This window comes from Ambystoma mexicanum, chromosome 2p, assembly GCF_040938575.1.
Source record: "Ambystoma mexicanum isolate Mex_15411 chromosome 2p, UKY_AmexF1_1, whole genome shotgun sequence".
NCBI lineage: Eukaryota > Metazoa > Chordata > Amphibia > Caudata > Ambystomatidae > Ambystoma > Ambystoma mexicanum.
The window spans coordinates 655,781,588-655,807,214 of record NC_090923.1 but is presented as its reverse complement, the minus strand read 5'-3'; the positions used below and the strand labels follow the sequence as shown (position 1 = coordinate 655,807,214).

At 46.4% G+C, this 25,627-nt stretch overlaps 1 protein-coding gene across 3 annotated transcripts in view; it reads left to right on the top strand.

Annotated features, from left to right (window-relative positions):
• Positions 1-25,627, top strand: part of ECH1 (enoyl-CoA hydratase 1) — a 435,952-nt gene that overhangs the window by 197,387 nt on the left and 212,938 nt on the right. For all 3 annotated transcript variants that reach the window (XM_069644207.1, XM_069644208.1, XM_069644206.1), the window contains exon 8: positions 21,434-21,505. In XM_069644207.1, coding sequence (XP_069500308.1) covers positions 21,434-21,505 — 72 coding nt within the window. The remainder of the gene's footprint in view (positions 1-21,433; positions 21,506-25,627) is intronic.

The following is a 25,627-nucleotide window of genomic DNA, read 5'->3' as shown; positions in this document are numbered from 1 at the left end:
AATAACCCCAGACAAAAAAACGGATACCTATGAAACGAGAAACATTAGGAAACTTACTGCTGATCTCACCCCTATCCTAAATGACGACCTAAGCACTACCAACCTAACAAGTAACAACCCCAACTACCTCGCGGACTGTTACCAAAATTGTCTTAAAACCACCATTGACTCAGCAGCACCCATTACTACCAAAACGCGTCGAGCAGACAAACGCACTAGCTTTTGGTTCAACGATGAACTAGTCACGCTTAGACGCAAAAAAGAGCTTTGGAACACCTCCATAAAAAAACAAACACAACAGAATCAGCAAATGCATTCAAGGAAGCTAACAAAATCTACAAAGCGGCCATTATTTCCCAAAAGGCAGACGCTTTCAACACGCGTATTGAGAATGCCTCTTCCAGCTCAAAGGAGCTGTTTACCATACTCCGAGTTGGAAAACCCTATCCAAGACTCATCACCTGTCAATGCCAGCAAAACCTGGTCCACGACTATCCAGAATGCGCTAGCATCCAAAATACTATTACTTCAAAAGAAAATCATTACAAAAAGGAACACCATGGTTAATAAGTCTGCCCACCCCCACCAAAGAACCACCCTATCATACTGACCTTGAACCTTTCCGTTTCACCCCTATCACACAAGATGTTGTTTTGGACACCATATCCAAGTTAAAAGCTCCCACCTGCAAAGGAGACCAGTTTCCCACCCACCTAGTAAAAACCTGCGCTCCCACCTTCATCACTAATTTTATTAACGCCTCATTTAACTCCAATACTGTTCCTGCCAGCATCAAAGAAACTTGGATAACCCCTGTTAGGAAGAATCCACTGCAGTTCCCTTGGGGAGCACTACAGCAGATTAAGACTACAGGTATAGGCAATAAATTCCCTTTGGTATCAGTCTGTACCACAAAGATTTAGTTAGTAGCTGTGGCTGAGCAGTCAGACATATCTCAAGAGGAAGATGAGCAGTATTCAGGGTTTACACATTAGGACTATGGTACAAGGAAACACTGACCAAAGCTTTGTATTAAAAAGAATATATATATATTTATTTCACACGCTTCTAGTTCAACACACAAATCACATTTATCAAAGCAAGTTAAAACAGTCAAGAAAAGTATACACAACTCCCTATTTAAATTATAGACAAGTTTGAGCCAGAGTGAAAATTGAGCAAAATGGCACTCTAATAATTTCTCAAAAGGGAGGGAAAGGACAAGTTATATAGATTTAACCTCTTAAACACACGAGCAACACTTCCCAGGTGGATTATGAACAAGTTAGGCAAGGTAGCACTTTAGCAATAGTCATACATAGGTGAAAACCGAGCAATATGGCACTTCAGCAAAACTTAAGAGGGAAGGAAGAGTGGTTATAAGAGTTTTTGGTGCACCAACACAGTTGAAGATGAAAGGCAATCAGTGAAGGCAGTTGTAACAGATTTAGCCAAAGTCAATAGGCCTGTGCCAGAGTTAGTGGTACAGGGCAATGTGGCCAGGATCAAACTGTTCTAGTCGCTGCAGTCAAGTCTTTGGTTTAACAATTGAAAAGGAAATTCCGGAATGTTGGCCAAGGTGACAGCAGCTTGAACCTGCAGCTCCTGGTCCCCTCCCTGAAGCTATTTCATGATTGATAATGAATTCTAAAAAGAAAATTCATGAACCAGAAAACCCTTCTTCCAAAAAACAGAAACAATTGATTGAGATGGAAGAGGAAAATCCTAGCAGCCAGGACATCTATAAACTCCTGAAACAAGTGTCCCTGGACATGGGGGAAGTGAAGACTACCTTGGCTGAATTGAACTCAAAGGTGTGTCATTTGGATGGCAGAGTGGAGGAGTTGGAAAGAAAATCACACTCGATGACCTCAGAGATGGCAGGAAGCTATAGGGCTTACAACATTTTGAAAAAAGACCTTCATGCTGAAAGAGATCGGAGATTGGAAATGGACTTTAAACTACGGGAGAGAAATGTCAGGCTGGTCGGTGTGGAGGAAGATCCTGGAGATGAACCCCTGATTTCAGTAGTTACCGGGATCTTCAAGGATTGCTTTGGTTTGTTATCAATTACTGAAGAGGATATAGATCATATGTATAGGATTGGTAAACAGCCAGGGTCTAGGCCTAGACACATAATGGTGGTTTTTGTATTGGCCAGGAAGAAGGAAGGTCTACTGCTTGCTGCTAGGTCCAAGGGATCTGCCTATTACAGAGGAAAACCTATTTTTGTTTTTCCGGACTATCCTAAAGAAGTCATGGTGGCTAGGAGGAGCTTCAAGGGGGTGAAAGATTTGGCAAAAACCCTGAAGGTGAAATCCTTTTTGAACAAATACAATGCTTTGACATTGGTGATGCCGGAAGGTGAGAAGGTTACATCTGACCCTAAAGAAGCTTTGTCCTGGCTGGAGGCTCTTAGGGATAAAACTGCCACGATTACTGATTGATGCAGCATTATTATTACATTTGCCCCCCCCCCTTTTTTTTTTTTATGCACCACCCCACCTTTTTTTTTTTTAACATTGGATTGCATGGAGAAAGATGGCGCCGGTGGATGATTACAGTTGGAGTGGTTTAAATTCATTGCTGCGTTCGAGGACGATACCCGTGCATTCGCTTCGTGTGAAAGGGAGCTGGTAGGAAAAGGAAAGGACCTGTGTTAATGCACGCTGATCCCGTGCGACGTGTGACGCTTCGTATCTTTATGCGTCACGTGTCAGAGGAGCCGTGCTTTGGGTTCCGGCTCTTCTACTCCCGCCGACAGATGTCTGCGCGGGGGGTCCCGACCCCGGAGAAGCGATTTCTCCGTCTGGAGCTGATCTAAGGCAGCGTCTACAGGGAGGAAATGAGTGTGCCACCAGGCTGAGTGCCTACGAGGAAATGGCACGAACTTGGCTGTAAGTTTTACTTTGGGTTGAGTCTGACTTGGAAAGACATATTTTGACTCTGCAACTTTGCAAACATTGCGTGCATAGCCGAGACACCATTTTATCGGGAGCCCAGCTTGCTTTGCTGTTTGAACAAACATTTTAAGAGAGTTTTTTTTGTATTTTTATTGAATTCTCTCAAACTCCAAGCAAATGAGGAGTTGAAATACATTCGTATAACCTGCCAGGAATATAATTCAGATTCCTATCAAACTTGTTTAATGCATTTCTTTGACAGATGTAGTTAAAATGAATGTTTGTCCTAATTTGAAAGAAAACTGATAGGCTCCGCGCGGCGTACACTTCCTACCCTTGGGACACAGATAACACGGCGACCAAAGTGAATTCGACAGCGCAATAAATGTGAAAATGCGGAAATTAAAAAAGCGGGAAGCTTTTATCAGCCTAAGTCCGACAGTGTGACGAATGTGGGAGCAGCCCCACCTAAGCTGAACATACGTGACTGCCTGTGGAAGCAAGCTTTCTAGGCGAGAATACTGCAAATGGGTGTATATCAGAGACAGAAAGTGACTAGAGCTAGAAGCCACACCTCCATCAGTAGTTACATGGTGTGGGCGCTCTAAATCCACACAATGTGTAACCCCTGTTGTGCACTCCCAAACAGTTTAATATAGATATATGGTACACAACCAGGGTCTGCAAACAGGACTACAGAGGCTTTGGACATTACATATGCTGCATTCAGGAGTAGACTGGAAACCAAAAGAAAGGCCCTAGAAATCATTTTCAAAGAGGCCCCCATATTACACAATTTCAGCAGGCCCAACCCTTTTCCTGAGAACATTTGGAAATAAAATACCTTATCACACAAAAGAAGCCCAGGTTGCACTGCAGAGACCTGGGTGTATTCCATGTTTTCTTTTGTCCAGTGCCACAGGAGGTGGCAATTATGGCCTGCATTGACTTTGGGAGGTGTGTGGTGGCATTTATGGGCCTCTCTCCGTCAAGTGGACAGCCTTTCAGACTTGCCAGGCCCTTTAGCTGGTCACATTCATATGTTGGAGCTTGTGGATCTTACAAACTATAGATCTGGCTTGCTTCTGCTGTGACCTAGAGTTGGTTCTGTCATTCTCTGTGACAGTGTGGATTTTAAATGTACTACTACCTAGTCGTTGGTTGTATCTTAGATTGTAAGATGAATTAAGTTATATGTTTTGCTGCAATATACCTTGTTTTATTATTTTGTTGGGTCACAGTTTAAAATGTTTTTTTTGGGGGGGGGCTGGTTATCCTTTTTCATCTATTGCCTTGCTGTTTGAAATGCTGTTAGTTGAGATTCTGGTTTGGTGTTGCTGCTAGGTTTACTAGAGTCTAGGTGGCTCTTCAATTTGGGTTTTTTTGGTTGATGTAATCAATTTATGATTGGGAGGGGTACTGGGGGTGGCTTGGGGTTTGTTAGTTCTTGTTGACGTTGGATTCATACTTCTGCGGGTGGGGGAGGGGAGGGGTTTGTGAGTTTTACAAGTACAGAATTTTTGATTTGGTTTTTTGTTGTCTTTTTCTTTCTCTTATAATGTCATCCGAGAGGGGTGATCAATTGTCTGTCTCCTCATGGAATATAAATGGTCTAAACAATCCACTCAAGAGGCAGATGATTTTAAATTGTTTGAAGGATATGCACAGTGATGTTTATTTTCTTCAAGAGACCCATTTACTGATGGATGAAGTAAATGTATTACGCAAAGGGTGGATTGGGGAACTTTTTGTCTCATGCTATTCGTCCAGGAGTAGAGGAGTCGCTATTCTGATTCGGAAGGGCTCACCAATTAAGGTTTTAAACTCTTGCTCCGATAAGGAGGGCCGGGTGGTTACACTCTTGGTGGAAATCCAGGGTGTTCAGACAATTCTTTGCAATGTTTATGCTCCCTCGGTGGATGATGGTTCATTCTTTGGAAAAGTGGCTCAAATTTTACAGGATTTTGCTTGCCGGAATGTTATTTTGGGGGGTGATTTTAATTTGGTTATTGATAATATCAAGGACTGTAGTGGATCCGGTGTTACATGCAGGCGGGATCCGACATTTTGTTCTTTCAATTCACTTGTTTCTGAATTTGCCTTGGAAGACTGTTGGAGATTGCTTCATGCTGATTTGAGAGAATACACGTTTTATTCTAACTCTCATGATTCACATTCTCGCATAGATATGTTTCTCACGGCTGGCTCAGCAACCTTGAACCTCGCGAGCTGTGACATTGGTTGTATTGCCATCACTGACCATGCACCTGTGTTTATGAGTATGGGTCTGCAGTTTGATACTTCCGGATCGTTTTGTTGGAGAATGAACACCTCAATTCTCCAGGATGAAAAGATAGTGGAAAAAATCAGGTCTGAGGCTGACCATTTTGTTGTAGAAAATAGGACAGGAGGAATTGCTATTGGGACCGTGTGGGAGGCATTTAAATGTACGATGCGGGGATTGATCCTGGGTTTGTCCAGCAGCAAGAGGAAATGTATAGAGAAGGAAAGTTTGGTTTTGGAACAAAATATTAAGCAGCTTTCAATGGATCTGATAAGTGACTCAATGAATCTGGAGAAAAGGAGAAAACTTAGGGAATTGCAGAGGAAGCTGAATGAGACTTGGAAGGCTAGATCTGAAAAGGATTTGTTTAGATTGAAATGTTCTTATTTTGATTATGGTGAAAAGTGTGATCGTTGGCTTGCCTATAGATTAAGACAACAGCAATCAGAACGATCTATCACTTCTATCATTAGAGAGAATGGTCAGGTGACTTGTGACCCGAAATTGATTAATGAGACTTTCAAGGAATATTATATGAAACTCTACCAACGGGAGTTGGATGTCAATGGATTGAATGGTTACTTTCTTGATGGATTGGAGATACCGAGAGTGAATGATTTGGAGAAGGCAATGCTGAGTGAGGCTTTGACTGTGGATGACTTAAAAACCGCGATTGGGAAGCTGAACCTGGGCAGGTCTCCGGGTCCGGATGGTCTGCCTGCTGAATTTTATAAAATCTTACCTGATTCAGTGGTAGAACTTATGCGGGATATGTTTGTAGAATCCAGGGTGGGAGGTTTGCTTCCGGCTTCTACTAGTCAGGCCATTATATCAGTTTTTTTAAAAAAGGGTAAAGATGGTTGTCTGACTTCAAATTACCGCCCGATCAGTTTGATTAATACTGATAATAAGATCCTTGCAAAATTGTTGGCCCTTCGTTTGCAGAATCTTCTTGTGAAGTTAGTGCACACTGACCAGTCAGGCTTTGTTCATGGCCGGAGGACATCTAGCAATATCAGGAATTTATTGTTGTTGATGACACATGCACAGGATATGGATGATGATATTGCGGTGCTTTCCTTAGATGCGGAGAAAGCGTTTGATCGTGTTGATTGGGACTATCTTTTTTCAGTATTGCGTGCCATGAATTTGGGAGAGGAATTTATTTCTTGGATCGCCTTGCTTTATGCCAGCCCGACTGCCGCTGTCAGGACTAATGGGCAATTGTCAGACAATTTTGTGCTACAGAGGGGTACGAGACAGGGATGTCCTTTATCCCCCCTGATATTTGTCTTGGCCATGGAACCATTGGCGATTGCCTTAAGGAGTGACGCGGGGATACAGGGTCTAAGTTTTCATGGTGCTGACCAAAAGTTGTGGTTTTATGCGGATGACCTCCTTTTGTTGTTACGGAATTTAACGGTGTCCCTTCCGGCCTTGCTGAATGTTTTGGATAGATTTCATGCAGTGTCTGGATTTAAGGTTAACTGGTCTAAATCTGAGGTGTTACCAATTTCAGGATATTGTGACAAGAACTTGATTACTGGGATAGGGTTTCAATGGTGTGAAAAGAAACTAAAGTACCTGGGTATATGGCTAACCCCACTGGTAGATGAGATGGTTGTGGTAAACATGAACGAGGTTTGTACTGATTTAAAAATGAGCATCTTGAGATGGTCTTTACTTCATTTGTCCCTATGGGGCAAGGTGAACGCTATCAAAATGAATGCAGCCCCAAAGATTAATTATGTTTTAGGTATGCTTCCGATGAAAATTGGTCAGCATTACTGGAAAAAAATTGATGGTTTCTTACAGTCATTCCTGTGGGAAAATAAGCCACCTAGGCTTAAATTGTGGAAACTTCAGTTGCCAGTAGAAAAAGGTGGTCTAGGAGTACCGAACTTCAGAGCATATCATTTAGCCTTTTCAAGTCATTTTATTGTGCCTTTTTTGATAGATCTGCCTGATCAATGGGTAAATGCAGAGGCCAGTATGTTGGGTCCGCTCCCTCCAAGGGCAATTCTCACAGCGACCAACAAGTCATGTAATAATTCACCTTTGACGGTTTTTCTGAGAGAGACATGGAGACAGGTTCATGAATTGTTAGGCTCGGTAGCCTCAAGGACCATTCACTCATCAATCTGGTTGAATCCATTGATTGCTATTGGAGGCAGGTCTTTATTTTGGCCGGATTGGTTTCTAGGTGGAGTGCTCTGGATTGATGATATTCTGGTGGATGGAGGGTGGATTGGGGAACGTGAGTTACGAGCAAAGTTTCACATTGATAATTTCAGGACTGAAGACTTCAGGAAATTGAAAAGGTGTATTGGTGATGTGGCAGAGCTAGGAAGTTCAATGGTGAATCTCTATCTAATGGAGAGGGAGCCAGGTGGTTGTTCCATTGCTAGCAGGATATACAATTGTATTGTGTCTGCTTATAAGGAAAATTCTGATTTGAGAGATGAATGGGGAAGGAGGTTGGGGTATGAGATTTCGTCTGAGGTATGGCTGGATATGTGTGCGAATGTTAAACTCTGTGCAATTGATTTGGTGGAACGGTCGAGACAGATAAAGATCCTCAATAGAGTGTTTTGGAGTCCGGAGCGAATGTTTAAGAGGGGGCTATTGGATTCGGATGAATGCTGGTGTTGTGGGAATGGAAAGGGAAGTCTGGAACATCTGTTGTGGGAATGTGTGCGTGTACGGGGATTTTGGCAGGAGGTTTGTGGTGCCTGTCTGCGTGTTTTGGATTTGGATGTTGAATTGGATTTCATGACAATGATTTTGGGAGGTGGAGAGTTGCTGGATGATCTCTCAATGTCACGGAAAAAGTTTTTACTCCGTGGAGCTTGTATGGGCAAAAAGCTGGTTCTCAGGGGCTGGAAGTCACGGAATGCACCTTCTCTGGATGATTGGGTTGAGGGGATGTCTGTCCTTGCATCCATGGAAAGGGTGGCCTACAAGCGGCAAGGGAAGTTGAGGTTGTATGGAAAGGTGTGGGATGATTTTCTGAGTATTTATTGATTATTACAAGTTATGTATGTATAATATTCTGTTATTCAGTGTATTCTTGCTGAGTATTTTTGTTTTGATTGTTTGATTGATTATTTATGTGTAAACGATATAAATAAACAAATAAAAAAAAAAAAAAAAAACAATTGAAAAGGAGGGTGTAGAAGGTAAAAGATAATGTTAGTTGATGGGGGCGGCCAACCCAAGAGGTAAATAAAGGATTTCAAACACCTTTAGCAGTACCCCACGAAAGGGGAGGCCTGGCGGAACAATGTACCTGAAAAAGTGGAAGCGGCTCCTGCGGTGGTGGTGGTGGTTCCTGGCAGTTCCTGCAGTTTGTGTTGTCCAGCAGAGGAAGAGAGGTTCTCGTCGTGGAGGAAGGTTCAAGTTACTGCACTGGCCAGGGAAGAAGCCAGCCGCGATGATGCCGAAACGGATTAAAAGGTACGCTCCTTTAAATCGCGGTCGTGGTGGACGGGTGCCTGGCTTTCTGGTCTCCTAGTGTAGGGCACTGGTTATTAAACCAAGGCAGATTCTGGCCCTTACACAGTGGAACACACTACCGATAAGTATCAAGAAGGAAGAGTCTTTCCATTGCTTCAAAAAATCACTAAAAACCTGGCTATTTACCTAACCTCCACCTACCAATTCCTAAAACACTGGAACCCTGCCCTATCCAGCCTGTATATATGCTAGCATGTTTTCATTATATATAATTGTTTGATAAGTGTGATTTGCTTTGTTTTATTCCAACTGTGTAATAACCAAACTGTCTGCAACTACACCGTGATACCTCAGGGTCTGGGCGTATAACAAATGTAATAAATAAATAAACTTCAAATGAATACACACCAACAGAGAAAACCGAGGAGGCAGAATCGCAACCATACACTAAGAGCACATCTGAGCCGCTCCACTCACCCCAACCGACATAGAAGACTGTCAATCCCTTCTCATCAAGATCGAACTCCTGATCTACAGACCACCATCTTACAATCCCAACTTCGCAACAAAGCTAGTAGACTCCATGGCCATGTTATCAACCTACCACGATAACCTAGTTATGCTGAGAGACTTCAACATTTTGGTTCAAAAAACAAAACAAAACCTCAGCAAACTCACTCTGCACACTCCTAGAAACACTGCACTTCAAGCAAATAGTAAATGATCCACCCACAACACCAGACACACGCTGGATGCAATTGTCTACAGTTCTCCAGCATGGAGTCTGGCATGGATTCACATGCTCATGAATATTCCCCGTCGTCAGGCTGGGAATCCTCGGTAAAGAAAAAACCAGTATCAGTTTCGTTTCTGATCTGTCTTTCGTAGTAATAACCAATCACTGGTCTCTGCGTCATACTGACCACAGCCAATGACTGCCCTCTACCTAAGCACCGCCTCTGGCAGCCATCTTCAGATTTTTACCACACGTTCATGTGTTGGGATCCTCGTGCTATTGCTCTCGAGCGTTAGTGCTATTGTTTCACGTTTTTTCTCAAAAACTTCGTTTTTTCCGGTCAAAAGAGCCTCAAGCTCCACCGACTCTCCATCCGATCAACGGGGACCCGTGTCGGATTCGTCTGCGCCCCTCAAGGGTGAAGATTTCGTCGAGCTACGTTTTGGAGGACTCCAGAAGCTTCTCAGGCCCGGACATGGCCCAGGAGAAGGGAAGCTCGACGCCCGGAAAGCTGTTCAGGGTCTGCCCTGGATGCCAGCTGCAGAACGTCTTTAAGGAGGACGAACACTCCTTTTGTCTCTACTGCTTACATGAGGACAAGACGCACGTGGAGAAGGACTGTGCGTTTTGCGGCAATATGTCGGAGCGGACCATGAAGGACCGCCACCAACGCCTCGCCAACTGGCTGGAAGGGAAGAGCCCGTCAGGCGAGAAGAAGAGGAAGAAATCTGATCAGTCTTCTAAGACCTTTGAGGACGCCCCGGCGACGGAGGTCCAACACAAGGCCAAGCACCGCGAGTCCGCTGGCACCGGGAGCGCCGAACGGTCGGGCTCTACGGGCGCCAGGCAGGGCGCACCCTCCCCGGCACTTTCAGCCACGAGCCAAAGCTCTGGGTCGGGTAAGAGGAAGGGCGAGCACCCGGCGAAGCTCCTGGAGAGGCCCCGGTCGAGCTCGAAGGCCCCATCGGAGGGGGAGCGAGGCAGTGTCTCCCCCTCAAGGATAAGGCGGTGAGCGCACCTAAGGTGGTGAAGGCCTTAATCCATCCGGCCAAGCCCTCTATCGATACTGTCGCGGCGGCCCTGGCTCAGCCTGTGGAGGCTACACCAGTGGTGGCGACCTCGGGGCCCAGAGTCTCCCTGCCACCTCGGAGGGAGTCCTCTTTTGTGCCCATCGATAGGACCCCCGTGAAATCCCCGGCGGGGAAGAAAAAGGGGGGGCAGGGCGTCGTCGTAGATTCGGCTTCAACCTCGGAGGAAGAGCTGATCGAGGTCTTAAGCCACGGCCTTGGCGTGGAGGAAGACCGGCCCGTCGGGATGGATCCCGACGCAGGTGACGACATCGTCGAGGGTGCCGACGGGGCCCCTGATCGCCCGTCGGATTCCCCTCTGCCAGCGCCGCAAGACAACTCGGCGGCCATTTTGTTGGCTATACAGTCCTTATGCTCAGAGATAAGGACGAGACTACCGTTGCCGACGGAGGAACCTCTCCCGTCGGGGGATCCTGAACCGGGACCTTCTGGTGTTCCCCTGCCCAAGAAAAGAAGGATTCACCCTCCACCTCCTTTTCAGCCGTCGCGACCCTCCCAGCCCTCCTCCCCGCCCACCCGAGGGGATGATACGGGGACTGACACGGCAGCGACGGGTACGGACGACGAGGTATACGACGAGGATCTCCCGTCGTCACCTCCCACCAGGGCTTCTCCGCCCGACGAGATTGGATCGTTCCACTCCATGATCGCCAGGGCATCCGAGCTTTTCCAACTCTGCCCTGAGGAGAAGAAAAAGGAAGGATTCCTTTATCAACGGCGCGAGGCCAAGAGGAAGACGGTCCTCGCGGTGCCTCTACTGGACGACATTTGGGATGAGGGCCTCGCCCTCCTCAAGAACCCTTCCACGACGCCAGCTAGAAGAGACCGGTACGAGAAGAAGTACCGGACCCGGACGCGGCCCCCCTGTGCCTCCGGGCGCAGCCTACCCCGGACTCCGTCGTCTCCGCGGCGGCCAGGAAGAAAGCGGGGGGGGGGTGCGGCCTCCACATCGACTTCCCCACCGGACGGCGAGGGAAAGAAATTGGACGCTATGGGACGCAGGGTCATCTCGTCTGCAGCGACGACGATTAAGGCGGCCAACGCCTTGGCTATCGTGGCCCGCTACGACAGGGAGCTATGGTACAAACTGGCTGCCCTGCTGGACTTCCTACCGGACGACAAGAGGGCGGATGCCCTGGAGATCCTGCAGGAAGGTGAGGTGGCGTCGGACCACGCCATCACTATTGCGACGGACATCGCTGACACTGGGTTTCGCCAGTTGGGCAACGGCGTGTGCCTCAGGCGGCGTGGATGGCTCAAGGCTACGGACTTCCGTCAAGACGTACAGACCAGAGTCCTGGACATGCCGTTCGATGGGAACAACCTGTTTGGGAAAACAGTGGACGATTCCCTTCAGGCCATTAAAGCGGACACTGAGACGGCCCGGGCCCTTGGGGTTCTACAGCAACGACGGACGCCCTTTCGGAGCAGCGGAGGCAAGGGTGCCTCCAAAGGTTCTGGCGGCGGTTTCTCTACCTACCGTCAAGCGGCCCGCTCGTCGTCTCAGGAGGCCTACAGAGGACGAGGCAAGTCTGGCGGACCCCGCCGTCGTCGCCAAGGAGGTCAAGGCGGCAAAGCCTCGTCGAAACAGGATTGAACCGGCCGTGGGGTCGGGCCCCCACCGAAGCACCCCGGTGGGAGGCCGGCTGGCGAGCTTCGTCAGCGTGTGGGAGTCCATCTCCACCGACCGTTGGGTGCTGGACGCCTTAGCCCAGGGCCACGCACTCGAGTTTCAAAGAAGGTGCCCGCGCGTCCCCCCCGTGGCCAGGAAAGAGCTTCACATCCCTCAGCTTCTCCTGGAGGTAAAGGCGTTGCTCAGGAAGGGCGCCATCGAACTCGTCCCAAATAGGCTTCGGGGCTCCGGAGTTTACTCGAGATACTTCCTCGTGAAGAAGAAGACGGGAGGATGGCGCCCCATCCTAGACCTGCGACGTCTGAACAAGTTCATCAAGGCGCAGAAGTTCCGGATGGTCACCCTCCAGCACGTCCTGGGTCAGCTGGAGGAAGGAGACTTCCTGTCGTCGTTGGATTTGGAGGATGCCTACTTCCATATTCCCATCCTAAAGGGGCACCGAAAATTCCTCAGGTTTGTGGTCCAAGGGCGTCACTACCAGTTCAAAGCCGTCCCCTTCGGACTACGGTCGGCACCCAGGGTATTTACCAAGTGCCTTGCACCGGTGGCGGCGCAGCTGCGCCGCGAGGGGATCCACGTCTACCCCTACCTGGACGACTGGCTCATCCGAGCCAAGACGAGGGAGCTCGCCGTGGAGCACACGGCAAGGACCGTCCAACTTCTCACGGACCTGGGATTCTCCGTGAACTACGCCAAGTCCCACCTGGTTCCCGCGCAAAACGCACTGTTTCTGGGAGCGAAGCTCGACACAGTGTCCCTTCTGGCCTCCCCGTTGGAGGAAAGGACCAGGTCCATCCTGGGCAAGGTACAGCGGATGTTGGTTTCCGACGCGGCCAAGGTGAGGTCCATCAAGTCCCTCCTCGGAATGATGTCTTCTTGCATCTACCTCATTCCCATGTGCAGGCTCCGGATGCGCCCGTTACAGGAGTTCCTGGACGCGCGCTGGATCCAAACGACGGGCGGCTTCGAGGAGAGGATCACACTCGATGAGAGTTTCCGCCGAGCGGTCCGGTGGTGGGGCACCCGCGTGCATCTGACGGCGGGCATGGATTTCCGGACCCCAGACCACCAGGAGACAGTGACCACGGATGCCTCCCTGGAAGGGTGGGGAGCGCACACCGAAAATCTGCACGCGAGAGGCCTTTGGCTCCCGACGGAGAAGTCACTCCATATCAACGTCCTGGAGCTCCGTGCAGTGTTCTGGGCCTTCAGGTCCTTCCTTCCGTCCCTCAAGGGCAAGGTGGTGAGGATCTTCACCGACAACACCACCACCATGTTTTACATCAGGAAACAGGGCGGAACCAGGTCCCCAGCACTGTCCAAGGAGGCGCAGGACCTGTGGCATTGGGCCGTCGCCCAAATGATGTTTCTGGTGCCGTTTCATCTGGCAGGGATAAAAAACACCATCGCCGACTCACTCAGCAGGGAGCTGCGCTCGTGCCACGAGTGGGAACTACGGCAGGATCTAGTGGATCGCCTCTTCCGACGGTGGGGCACACCCCAGATCGACCTGTTCGCGACGGCGACGAACTCCAAGTGCCGGAGGTTCGCCAGCAGGTTTCCCCAGGCAAGGAGCATGGCGATGCTTTCTCGTTCCCCTGGGAGGGCCTGTTCCTCTACGCGTTCCCTCCTTTGCCACTGCTAATCCGGCTCGTCAACCAGCTCAAGAGGTCACGGTGCAGGATGATCCTCGTCGCACCTGCGTGGCCGAGGCAGATATGGTTCCCGGACCTTCTGGACTTATCAGTGTCCCCGCCAAGCAAGCTGCCGGTGGACGCGGATCTACTCTCCAGGGAAGGAGGCGCCATCCTCCACCACAACCCGAAATCGCTGAACTTGCAGGCCTGGCTCCTGCAGCGCTAGAGTTTGGAGGATACGACATACCGGCCGACTGCAGAGAGGTTCTTGCAAAGGCCAGGGCGTCCTCGACTCTTAAATGCTACGGACACAAATGGAAGAGGTTCTCTGTCTGGTGCCACGCACAGAAGATTAACCCTCTACGGATTACGGCTCCCCAGGTACTGCCGTACCTGCTGACGCTGGCCAAAGCTGGACTGGCACACGCGTCCATCAAGATTCATCTTGCTGCGATCTCCCGATACACCAGAACCACGGGCCGGACGTCCTTGTGGTCTCATCATCTGGTGAAAGAGTTCATGAAGGGACCGTTCAGATCGTTCCCGCCGGTGAAGGCTCCGGCCCCTGCGTGGGAGCTCAACGTGGTGCTGACCAAGCTCATGGGACCTCCGTTCGAGCCTCTGCACTCGGCCCCGTTGAAGTTTCTGTCGTGGAAAACAGCATTTCTTGTGGCCATCACCTCCGCACGACGGGTGGGAGACATCCAGGCCCTTTCCTGCAAGGCCCCGTACTTGACTTTTCACGACACAAGGGTAGTGCTCAGGACGCACCCCTCCTTCATGCCCAAGGTACCGTCGGACTTCCATCTCAACAAACCCTTGGTGTTGCCTGTGTTCTTCCCGTCGCCTTCGTCGCCGGCTGAGAGGACTTTGCACTCGCTGGATGTGGCTAGAGCGCTGAAGTTCTACGTGGACCGCACGAAGTGTTTTCGGAAGACGTCACAACTCTTTGTGAATTTGGACCTGTCAATCAGGGGAAGGCTCTCTCGAAGGCTTCCATTTCCAGATGGCTCTCCGGCTGTATCATGTACTGTCATCGGTTGGCAAACCGACCGCTGCCTGGCCGTCCGAGAGCCCATTCCACCAGAGCGATCGCAGCCACCACGGCGTTCCTTTCTGGTGTGCCCCTGCTGGACATATGCAGGGCTGCTACATGGAGGTCTACGCACACCTTCACGAAATTCTACTGCGTCGATCGGGATTCCAGGGAGGAGTCCAGGGTCGGCCAAGCAGTGCTGCGCAACCTGTTCGCCTGAGGTGAGCCTGGTGAGGAGGTAAGATGCTTAATGTTGGGTTTGATGTAATGCTTAATGTTGAGCCTTTGCCACCTCCCGTGGTTGTGCATGTGTGTACTGCTATGTATTCTTTATTCATGAGCATGTGAATCCATGCCAGACCCCATGCTGGAGAAGGAACAAGTTACTTACCTGTAACTGTTGTTCTCCAGCATGGGTCTGGCATGGATTCACATGCGAACCCTCCCGCCTACCCCTCTGCGGCTCTTCACTTGGTCATACTGCCACTTCACGTGCTTCCAAATCTGAAGATGGCTGCCAGAGGCGGTGCTTAGGTAGAGGGCAGTCATTGGCTGTGGTCAGTATGACGCAGAGACCAGTGATTGGTTATTACTACGAAAGACAGATCAGAAACGAAACTGATACTGGTTTTTTCTTTACCGAGGATTCCCAACCTGACGACGGGGAATATTCATGAGCATGTGAATCCATGCCAGACCCATGCTGGAGAACAACAGTTACAGGTAAGTAACTTGTTCCAAAAGCACTATGTGCATCTGCACCACCTACACCAATGGTATCGAGCGACCATTACCATTCTACATCACACTCCAAACCTGCATACTGGCCGAAAAGGAAATGCTCCATACCAGCAAGAAAAGAAACTCGAAGAACAACTTACTAGACTTAACCCAACCTAGAACCACAGAACCAACTGAAACAACCCCAGATGCAGCAGAAAACACACCCAACATCTCGATTACCGAGGCCCTAGGCCACTTACCACCAGTAAAACCTTTCAAAGCAACACCAAAAAAACTGCCAGCAAAATGAGTCACAGAAGAACTGAAAGAACTAAAGAAACAACAACCGCAAAAAGGAAAAAACATGGCGAGAACAGTACAACCGACAGGACAAAATAAAATACCAAGGACAGCTCAGACTATACAAAACAGTACTCAAAGCAACAAAAAAATAAATACTACGCCACAAGAATTAAATCAGCAAACACGCCACAGAAAGAACTCTTCAGAATCATTGAGATAAAAAATCCTGCAAGAAAGCCATCATCCCGACGCAAGCACTGTGACAGCGTTACCAACCACCTAAGATCAAAAATAGAAACAATCCAACAGATGAACACAACCCACACTAATACAAGCACAACTGCTGAACCGCAGACAAGGGGCGAAGCACCGACTACAGCAAAACTCTCCTGCCTAGTACCAATCGCAGAAGAAACCTTTGCCACACCGATCAAGGACACCAATCTTACAGGATTCCCAAAGAACCCCTGCCCCCTGACATCTTCAAAGAAATCCTCAACCACAGAACCTCAGTGAGACACTTCCGGAACCTAATGAACCTATCAGTCAGAGCAGAATTCGTACCGATTGCCTTCAAATCAGCATACATCAAACCACTGTTAAACAAGGAATCAGAAAGCGCAGAAACCTAAGCAACTACAGACCGATATCCAACTTTCCCTACCCAGCAAAGATCCTGGAGAACCATGTATACAAGACCTTCCTTAAATACATCGAAACAAACAGAATACTCGACCGGTCACAAGATGACTTCAGAATCAGCACGCCTATCGATATGGGACAACCTGAAAATAAATGCAGGCGACACTGCCCAATCTGCCCTCATACCATTGGATATATCTGTGGCTTTCGACACAATTAGCCACGCAACCCTAATAAAAAGGCTGATGGAATGTGGCATACAAGAATCTGCACTAAGGTGGCTTACCTCATCCCTCACAAAATTAACCGAAAGAACCTACTTAGCACCGTTCATCTCAAACACCAAAAATATCTCCTGCGGAGTTCCACAGGGATCCAGCCTCTCACCCCTGCTTTTTAACATCTACATCTGCCCACTGATGAAAACCATTCACACCCATGGAATAACCACCTACAACTACGCAGAGGAGACACAACTGATTGTGAAGACGGCTACGAGCAAGGAACAAAAAAAAATGCCTCAACATCTACAGACATCTACAACTGGATCCCAACCTCAAACCGAACCCAGCAAAAACAGAAATAATGATCTCACCCACAGAAAACAATGCAACCAACCCACAACTGGACAGGCTGGTCGGCATGGAAACACAACCGGAGACTTCCAACGTAGTACATAACCTAGGAATACTCATGGACAACAGTCTATCCCTGGAACCACAAGTCGACACAATCACCAAAAAATGCTTCTACCTCCTAACACTACTCTGAGGATTACTCCCATACCTCTCCTTTCCTTACAGTACCCTTACAATCATACCCCTGATACTTTCAAGAATGGTCTACACAAACGGCCTCTACATAGGAATACCTGAAGGACTCACCAGGAAACTCAAAAGGGTACAAAACACTACACCCAGGATTCTATTAAGATTAAACAGAAGAGGCCACATCACTCCAACTCTGAAAAGCCTACCAGTGAAAAACATTTGATTCAAAGCACTCTGCATCGCCCACAAAGCCTTGAACAGACAATGAGCCGAATTCCTCCAAGCCAAGATGAGCCATAACCAACCAAGAAGGGACCTAAGATCAAGCGATGACCTACAAATAGAGGCAAAACAGTACGTCTAATTGCTAATCTTTGGAACATCATGCCCAAAGAATTTAGAACCACAAAAGACCACATCACCTTCAGGAAACTACTAAAATTCTGGTTATTCAATAGACAATGACAATTGCAAAGGAACATCAGCAGCAATAACAATGCAAACCAAAAGAAACACACTAAGGGACATGGTCACAGATAACAGCAGCAATATCATAGAGGACCAAAACACAGTACCACTCCACCCACCCCCTCAGCCATGCCCAACAACTAGAACGATCAAAGTAGAGAAGGCCTTCCAATCAACAGACGGATTTAGGGATAGCACCCATGTGCAATTACGCACCAAAGAAAACTCAGACAGGTAAAGCATCAACATCTAAGCATCAACCAAACCTCCCCACCCACAGAACTAGGGCTGCCCGGCCCGAACACCAGCTCGCCTATCTATTATAACTGCAGCTGCGCAACAATTCAGCAGCCAACCAGACAACAGGTCCACACCCAATGGCTACGACTAACCTGGTTGAGTAATTAGGAACACACTACCCGAAGGGAAATTCAGTCTCCCGACATGGAGTGGAAGCGAGATGTGCTGACAAACCACAGCCAAGAACGTTGGTAGATACCATTGCGCGGCAACCTAATATTCACACTAGAGGCTTTGCCAAACTGACCAACTTGCTAACCCATTACCCCCTACATGCTCCTCCAACATAACCAACGCCACTAAACCCGACTAGGGGCTAGCCAACCTACACATAAACACACCAAGAAGGAATCTTATGTCCGCATCACTACCTACTCTCCAGGATTCGAAACAACACTAGAGGGAACTCCCTGGAACACAGTCAATACATCCTTCAACAGTACATAAATACAGACCAACACAATAGATGGTCATACACCCAACAGCCATTCATTACTCTGGACCGCTTATGGATACAACTAACAAGTGTGCATGACCACAACTCCACCCTCATACCATACGACATACACACCAACACAAATACTAGCACACATCCGAGGCAATGAGTCCTGTCCGTACGGTTACAATACACAGGGCCTCCTGAACCAGCTCCCACATGCAAGACAACGCTCACAGATGCCAGTTCTTCCTGGTTCTGAACCTATCCTCACTAACACACCCAGCACTCCTCTCTTGCAGAGCCACGTGAGCGCCTGGAGACTGCGCTTCGGTGGTAACAGTGCACGGTATGAATCAACATAACATAACATAGCATCATGGAATTGACAACTGTTTCTGTCCCTCTGCCAGGCCTTAAACTGGCTTCATGTGAATGCAGTAAGTTATTAACCTTTACAAGGCATAAATTAGTTTCCAAAAATTGATTGGCAGAGTTTGCTAATTAAATCTTTTTTGATTACCAAATAGACCCATTTGATTAGCAATTGTGTACCAGTAGTTATATGTACCCAAGACATGAAATGAGCAACAATACAGCAGTTTTGAGTACCGCTGAAATAAGACATCAGTGAGAGGTGTTGCGCATTGCAAATTCTTTAAACTTCAGCTAGACCTGCAGGTCGGGTAACTTAGTTTAAATATACAACCTAAGAGAAATGCACTCTACCCATAGCAATGGAGCACAACAACTTTAAAATGAGTGCATGTCACTACACACCCATCTGATGTTTTGAACACTGCTGCCACCTAGAGGCCAGCCATGCACAGAAACTTGTATTTGACATTTAATGCAAAGTAAATGTTAAATAAAAGTTTCAAACCTCTCTTGCAAATTCTACTCATCCTTCATAGCATCTACTCTGCGAGTGGGCGAAAAGACTTTGCGAGCCATTGATGAGTGTCTATAAAATGTAGAAGGTTAGCTACATGAATGGACACAAATAGATAAGATAAATAGGCTTTGAACACAGTTTGGCCAGCTGTCTCCTGCAGGTTGTAATATATAATCCAATCATAAAGCAAAGCGAGCTCTGTAGGCTAACTACAGTGTTTCTATATTGCAGTAGGTGTACAGACTGGATGGAACTATTGATCACTACTTTGCATAAGCATCTAGTTTGCTTTGCTTATTCGTTATACAAGAGGCAAGAAAGAGACTAGGCAGAGTGGATTGAGTAGCAGGCAGAGAACTGGGAAAACTAGGTGGAATATTGTAGTTTGTGGTCATCTCATTTTCAGGGTACATGGTATAAAGCAACAGGGTCATAATGTAGAATATCGAGGAGTATGGGTTCAAGATGTATGCAACCTGTAAATTACAGAACTAGTTTGCCATCAAAAGCATTTGATCATGTGATTGTGTACAAAAGTGTTCACTCGTCAATATGATGCATCTTCCCCAACAAAATGAAATTTAGTTGACACTATGAAATGTAGACACACTAACCTAAACTTAACTGTAAAGCATGGAGGTGATGCAGTGTTTTACAGTTTCAATACTGTAATTATGCATTATGTAACAACTTACATTTTAGTAATGGAATTGTATGATTGTCTTTTAAAAAAAAATATAAAGTTGACACATATTGGTGTTTGCCAGACAGAATATTGAAAGCTTAATAAAAGCATCATCCCGATTACTTCTGGCTTGCCATTATTTGAAAAGGAAATTCTTGCCTACCACTCCCACACATGCCTTTGGCATTTAAAGTGGAGGAGGTGATTACTGCTGCACTGTCTCTCCTTTAGCACTTGAAGTGAACAGGGAAAAGAGGGTGAAGAAAGCACCGAGGACAAGAGAGGAATGCAGGGCAAGCAGTGCTTTAATTGAAGAGGGCAACTTAAGTAGCTAACGTTGCTACAGAAGTGCACATTTGATTCGCAAACCTACAGACTTGCATAGCAAATTGCTATGCGACACTGCTTATTTTATGCCTTGCTTCACATGATTTTGGTTTTGGGATGTTGTAATGATTTCAAACACTTCACCCCAAAAAGAGAGTTTGTAGAGGGGCCTAAAGTTATTTGCTGAATCCTCAGGATCCATGGTGAGTCAATACTGTTGTATTCTTCCATATTTGTGAGATTATACCTTCCTACAAGGATGCATTGAAAGTAGGTGTTTAAGTAGAAACATGGAGAAATCATTTTGAGAGAATTGGCAGGCCAACATCCAAGGGTGAGCTAGAGGCTTTTTTCCACATTGTGCCACATTTAACCCATGAATGTCCAGTGTATAACATTTATGTAAAGGAGCAGAAAAGCAGGTTTCCTCCCAACCTGGCATGATTTGACCTACATCTGGATTTGGGCCCCGGTACAAAGATAATCATGGATTGTGCTGACATTTGCAATTAAATAAATTGCAATGTCATCACAACCTTTGTGATTCTGTCGTTACTGGAGTAAAACAGATATCAAAGGACCTCTTTTGATCTTTAGATATTTTAGCAGCTGAAAGAATTTGGTTGTAATAACCTTGTTTGGCCTTTATTTTCTTTTTGTAGGTATAAAATAGCTGCCTTAGCGGTTGTCTTTGCTCGGAATATAGTTTCCCTACAGCAACTTGTCTGTAGTCTGATGACCAGCTTCTCTTCTGTTAGCTCTTTGGTGTACCATGGTTGCGAATACCTCACACCTATTTTTCTCTTTCTCCTGAATTGGAGCTATGATTTAAAGTCTAAATGTCTGTGGATTGTTTTTGGCTATTACTACCCACTACATCTCTCGGAGGTTAAAAGGAGAAATTGGGGCTTGTTGTTTCTAAAGTCACTGATAACACTTTCTCCTTCGGGAGGTGTCTTTGAATTTTTATTGGTGCTTTGTCCATCACGCGTTGAGACTGTAGGCTGGGTGGTGTACTTGAGTGGAAAGTAACCTTGCAATTAATTTTCCTTTACACTTTAATCTTTTGAAATTAATGCCCAAAGGGTTGTCTTTCCTCCATCACTTGCAGTTTGGTGAATGAGCTGGCGTTCACTGCTAGGAAGCTGTTGTCAGATGAAGCTATAAGCTGTGGCCTGGTAAGGTATGTAAAATGTGTTCACATGTTGCCTCTACTCTTGATGGCTAAAATGCTTTTACTATCTATGTTGTATCAATAATAGTAGGATGTACGTGAAATATTTAATAACTGGGTAATGGAGGTTAAATTTTGCAATAAGCATTGTTTGGTTCATATATACAGCCTGATAAATGAGACATGTGTTCTAAAGAAACTTGTAACAATGAGACATGGATCATATATTAGTACAGTAATGCGTGAATGGAGAATAGAATGGTGTTTCATAGCTTTAAGATGGGGTCACATATTTAATATTGTAAGTTTTACATCAAATATTCTATATTAGTTGATCGACAGAATTTTGAGTCATGAACCTGAAGGCGCTGAGTAAATATTTTTCTCGCACTCTGTTAAAACAGAAAGAGTTGGCAAACTTACAATGTTTTGTAGTTAGTGCAGGATTTCAATTTTGGAGATGCTTCGGTTTCTCTTTAGGGACCCCTAAACATTTTGTTTTTCCCTCCTTTTATGTTTTAGGATCTCTGACCTCGTTATGTGTAACGAGGGACTTTTACAGAAGTCAACGTTTATTTTAGTATTTGGCCCATGGCGACTCATAAGGCTTCTAAGACTGGGTGCACTTTAAGCACATATTTTTGCCCATTGGTGATTATATCACCCTACGTTGCTTTTGGGGACAGATGACAGCTGTGATTTAGTTCACCCTGGTGCAAGATGATGCACTGCATTAGTAGCCCAATGTTTAACATTTTGGTAGTCATTGGACTATTACTGTTTTTTCTTTAAGTCCTGCTCTTGGCTATTTTATTTATTGGATATTCCTTTGTTTGGGGAAACCATGCGGCTGGCATCAAATGGCCATTGAACACACATGGGCTCACTTTGAGGCACCACTACAGTTAGAACCGTTGCTGGCCCTAGATCTGCCGATACACAAACTGTGTGGTCTGCCCTGAATGTTAGGTAGCTTTTGGGCCAACCTAATTGACTGGCAGTCAAAAACATTGTTTTGAGCCCCCTTATGCGATTGGTGGGCTGGATTAGTCCACCCCCTCTGTGTATGGGATATCTAGGGAGGTCCTGATCCTAAACCTAATTCCATTTGAATTCTGCCAGATTTTAGTGATATCAGCAGGTTTGTTTACCTGCTGGAGGATTTTCGTCATCGTGAAGCCTTTGCTGCATTTTAACTACATCTGGCCATACTGGCTGTTCCCTGTGTCCTGTGCTTCTCTCAGGTTCGGATTTCCAGCTGTCGGGTATCCTACCGGGACTGTCATTGTCCTTCTACTGACTCTTTTGTTTGTTGGACCAGACTTTATGTATTTATTTATTTGGATTTATAAAGCGCCCAGCGGCCAAAGGGCATCGTGGCGCTGTTACAGAATGTTTACTTACAGGTAGGTTAGGCATGTTAAAAAATAGTCAGTGCGACCTTACAGCTGTGTACAAGTAGAACGGTGTTACATTGGAACAGTGTCCTAGCTAAGCACAGAGAAGTCAGTCTAATTGAATAGTTTGGTTTTTAGTGCTTTTCTAAATACTGTAAAGGATTCTTCTTTTCTGAGATTCAGGGGGAGTTCGTTCCATGCTTTAGGAGCTAATACTTCAAAACTGGTGCCACCTGCTTTGGCTCTGTTGAAGGCTGGGACTGCAAGAAGGTGTGTGTATTGGGCACGTTTTGGTCTGTGGGCTGGAACTTGGTGTATTGTTTCTGATAGGTATTCTGGTGCGGTCTGAGCAAGGCATTTATGGGTGATGGCAAGTGCTTTGAATGTTATGCGTTCTTTGATGGGGAGCCAGTGGGTGTCACTGTGCCACTTTCTATGCAGGGACCATTTTCTGGGCTGTTTTACTGCCGCTTTCCGTTTTTACTGCATGGGTATCCCGGGTATCCTGCCTAGCCATTGGAAGCTGCTGTCATATGGACCGGTATAGGGAGTCGAGACCACGCCTCGTTGCGGCCATCCATGTTCGCCCCCACCATAGTCTTACTTGTGAGAGTCTTCTGCTGGTGTGCTACCTTTCTTTGTCCTTCACGCCTCGGTACCTGTCTGGCCAGGTTCTTCCATCCTACTGGAGCGACCTTAGTCGTACCTTTCACCTCTGGCTGGTGAATCTCATGCCATGGAACGGCAATTGTTCTTCTTTATGCCAGTGCAAGATGATTGTTAGTTTGGGGTTCAAGTCCCTGGTTGACTGGATTCTTGAAGTTTCCGCCAAAACAAAAGCTGTACTCATTGGTTGTTTCATCTTCCTGGAACAGACTTTTTGGGAACAAGTACAGGAAGTACCTATTCAGTGTGCTGGGTTGGCAGATTGTTGTAAGCCTTCAGGGTTCCCTGTCGTCTGCGGTAGAAGATCTCTGCACTTGTGCTTCAACCACATTTTCCATTTGACCTATAATGGGCCTGGATCGTGCTGGGCTACATCGGGGTCTACGGGGTCTTGAATTTTAAGGATCTCTAAGGGTCTTCCTCTGGTGGGCCCTGGGGACGGTTGTTGCTATCTCTGCACCTGTGGGGTAGAACTGGGACTTAACTGGCTTTCCGACATGTCCACAGATCTGTCTACTGACTCTGTCCTGTATTTCGTATGTATTTCCTATGGAACCTTGAACACTTACCCGTAAAAGTAATTATAGGCAGTTTCAGGTACTTTTCTGGAAATTGACATTTTGCCTGTGTCTCTGGAGTTTTAGGTCCAAGGAATGATAGATTAGCTTGTGCCTCTGATTTTAAATATATTTTTAGATTCCACTCCTGCCAATGTTAAATACTAAATTACATTGTATCACTGTAAGTTTTTCCTGTATCTCTTTTTTTCCTCGGTGCATTAAGGGTTGGTAAGATTAGCCTTAACAAGAGTGTGGTAGCCACTCTACTGAGAACGAACATGGTTCAAATAACCTGTCATATGGAATTTCTTCCCCTCCGGAGGGTGTACAACCACGTTTTAGCTCACTGCAAACTTCACAGAGGAGAAATATGCATTTGCAAATCAGTCTGGTCCCACCTACAAAGGCCGAAATGCTAGGCAATGTATTCTTGCCTTTTGGTACCTTATGGGTATGGTTATTGAAGTTCTGCTTTCATCTCTCTGGCTCTTTATGTTTTTAATATATAGTGTGCATTTTGATCAATCATGGTACAATGTGCTAGAGGTTTACGAATAATGTGATTGATTGTGTGGCGTCTTGGGTACTGATTATGACTTTGTAATGTTTTGCTGTGTCCAAGTTCCCTTATCTACCCACCTGACTTTAACTTTATGTATAGTGTCTATAACTAATTAGTGGATTTACAGGTTAGCATTCTGGTTAGACTGGGCCTGACCTGACCACTGCTGATTTTTATACATTCATCAGTTCCATCATGTACTATGCATAATCAAACATACTTATTTTAACCTGATAGAGTTTATAATGTGTCACCTTAATAAAGGGTATTTTTTTTTAAGTAGTGCAGTGTTGGGTGTTTTCTTGGGTTAAATGTGTATTTGTATTTTGTATTTATTGGGCATTTGTAAGGCGCTAATACACCAAGAAGAACAAGTTACTTACCCCAGGTAACGTTCTGTCGACTGGATGTTCCTCCCACATATTCCTCATCTTTGATATACGTATCTCGTCAGCTTTGCTGCTTTGGACATTTTTTGTTGGCAGAGGGCGCTGTACCGGATGTCGTGGCGTCGATGTCACTCAAGAGGCTCCGTTTAGCGTCTACGTCATCAGCAGTATAAATAGCTGCAGTATAAATAGCTGGTGCAGCACCTGTTGGCTTCAGTTCTGTTTTTCATTGGTTCCAGTATTATCAAGGAACTAACCAGGCGTACCCCATACCGCAAGCTATCGGGAAACGCAGAGTGTAATTCACGTAAAGTGTACAGCAGGGTTGGCTGGGTGGGGCGATGAGGAATACGTGGGAGGAACATCCAGTCGAACGTTACAAGTGGTAATTAACTTGTTCTTAAAATGGATTGTGTCCACCCACGTATTCCTCATCTTTGATAGTCACACACAGGATTGCCAATTTGGAAGAGGGAGTATCAATTAACCCTTTAATCATGAATAGAATAGAGCACTGCTTTAGTAAAAAGTCCCCCTCGAGAGGTGAAAGAGTCTAA